The following is a 1,814-nucleotide window of genomic DNA, read 5'->3' as shown; positions in this document are numbered from 1 at the left end:
TACATGGCCAGCACGAAGTGGAAGAAGTTGGACTTGCGCAGGTTGGCCGGGGGCTGCTTCTCGAAGTGAGCGCGGGCCAGCGACACGCCGCTGCGACAGGGCCACGGTGTGGGGACAGCAGTGACAGAGACAAGGTGTGGGGACAGCAGCGACAGTGTCAAGGTGTGGGGACAGCAGTGACAGGGCCGCGGTGTGGGGACAACAGTGACAGTGCCACGGTGTGGGGACAGCAGCGACAGTGCCAAGGTGTGGGGACACCCGCGACAGGGCCGCGGTGTGGGGACAGCAGTGACAGTGCCGCGGTGTGGGGACAGCAGCGACAGGGCCGCGGTGTGGGGACAGCAGTGACAGTGCCACGGTGTGGGGACAACAGCGACAGGGCCACCGCCACAGCCCTGGCACTGCGGCACAGGGAGCACCCCGCAGCGGGAACCCCGAACCCCGGGAACCCCAAATCCCGGGAACCCCAAAACCCCGGGACCCCCCAAACCCGGGAACACCAAACCCCAAGAACCCCAAGACCCTGGGAACCCCAAACCCCAGGAACCCCCAAATCCGAGAACCCCAAACCCCGGGAACCCCAAACCACAAGAACCCCCCCAAACCACAAGAACCCCGAACCCCGGGAACCTCAAACCCCGGAACCCCAAAACCCTGAGAACCCCAAACCCCGGGAACCCCAAACCCCAGGGAACTCCAAACCCTGGGAACCCTCAAAACCACAAGAACCCCGAACTCCAGGAACCCCAAAATCCGAGAACCCCCAAAACCCAGGGAACCCCAAACCCCAGGAACCCCAAAATCCGAGAACCCCAAATCCCGGGAACCCCCAAACCACAAGAACCCCAAACCACAAAAACCCCGAATCCCGGGAACCCCAAACCCCAGGAACCCCCAAACCCCAGGAACACCAAACCTCAAGAACTCCAAAACCCCAGAAACCCCCAAAACCCCGGGAACCCCAAACCCCGAGAACCCCCAAAACCCCAAACCCCGTGAACCCCAGTCCTGGGGATCCCCAGCACCGGGAACCCCCAAAACCCCCAAAACCCGAGAACCCCAAACCCCGAGAACCCCCAAAACCCCGGGAACCCCAAATCCTGGGAACCCCCAAAACCCAAAACCCCGAGAGCCCCAGTTCTGGGGATCCCCAGCACCGGGAACCCAAATCCTGGGATCCCCATCCCCAAAAACCCCAGTCCTGGGGATCCCCAGCACCGGAGAACCCCCAAAACCCCATCTGGGGGTCCCCCAGGACTGGAACCCTCAAATTCTGGGGGCCCCCAGTACCGGGAACCCCAAAACCTCCTCCAAGGGACACCGGCACCCCCAGCTCCCCATCCTGGGGATCCCCATCCCGGGAACCCCAATCCTGGGGACCCCCAGCACCCCAGCATGAGGACACCTGGAAACTCAGCTGCAGGGACCCCCAGCACCCCATTACCAGGAACCCCAAAACCTCCTCCATGGGACACCAACACCCTCAGCACCCAATTACCAGGGACCCTCAGCACCCCGTTACCAGGGACCCCAAAACCCCATTACCAGGATTCCCATCTCCAAGAACCCCAAATCTGGGGACCCCCAGCACCCCATTACCAAGACACTCGGAAATTCACCACTGAGACCCCCAAAATCTCCTCCATGGGACACCAGAACCCCGTCCTGGGGACCCCCAAAATCTCCTCCATGGGACACCAGAACCCCATCCTGGGGACCCCCAGCCCCCCAATATTGGGGCATCCAAAACCAGCACCGGGACCCCCAGACCCTCCTCCATGGGACCCCCGCACCCCTTCCCAGAACCCCAAAAT

General features: G+C 62.7%; 1 protein-coding gene across 1 annotated transcript in view; it reads right to left on the bottom strand.

The window, feature by feature from the left end:
* LOC102036227 (transcription factor COE1-like) overlaps positions 1-90 on the bottom strand; it is a gene marked incomplete at both ends in the record, with an annotated part of 18,913 nt that extends 18,823 nt beyond the window's left edge. Inside the window, 1 exon segment of the mRNA XM_014311576.1 lies at positions 15-90. Coding sequence (XP_014167051.1) covers positions 15-90 — 76 coding nt within the window.
* Between the last annotated feature and the right edge of the window lie 1,724 nt (positions 91-1,814).

This window comes from Geospiza fortis, unplaced genomic scaffold (genome assembly GCF_000277835.1).
Source record: "Geospiza fortis unplaced genomic scaffold, GeoFor_1.0 scaffold978, whole genome shotgun sequence".
In the NCBI taxonomy this organism is placed as follows: Eukaryota; Metazoa; Chordata; class Aves; order Passeriformes; family Thraupidae; genus Geospiza; species Geospiza fortis.
Note: the sequence above shows the minus strand (reverse complement) of the source record. Positions and strands in the feature narration are given on the sequence as shown.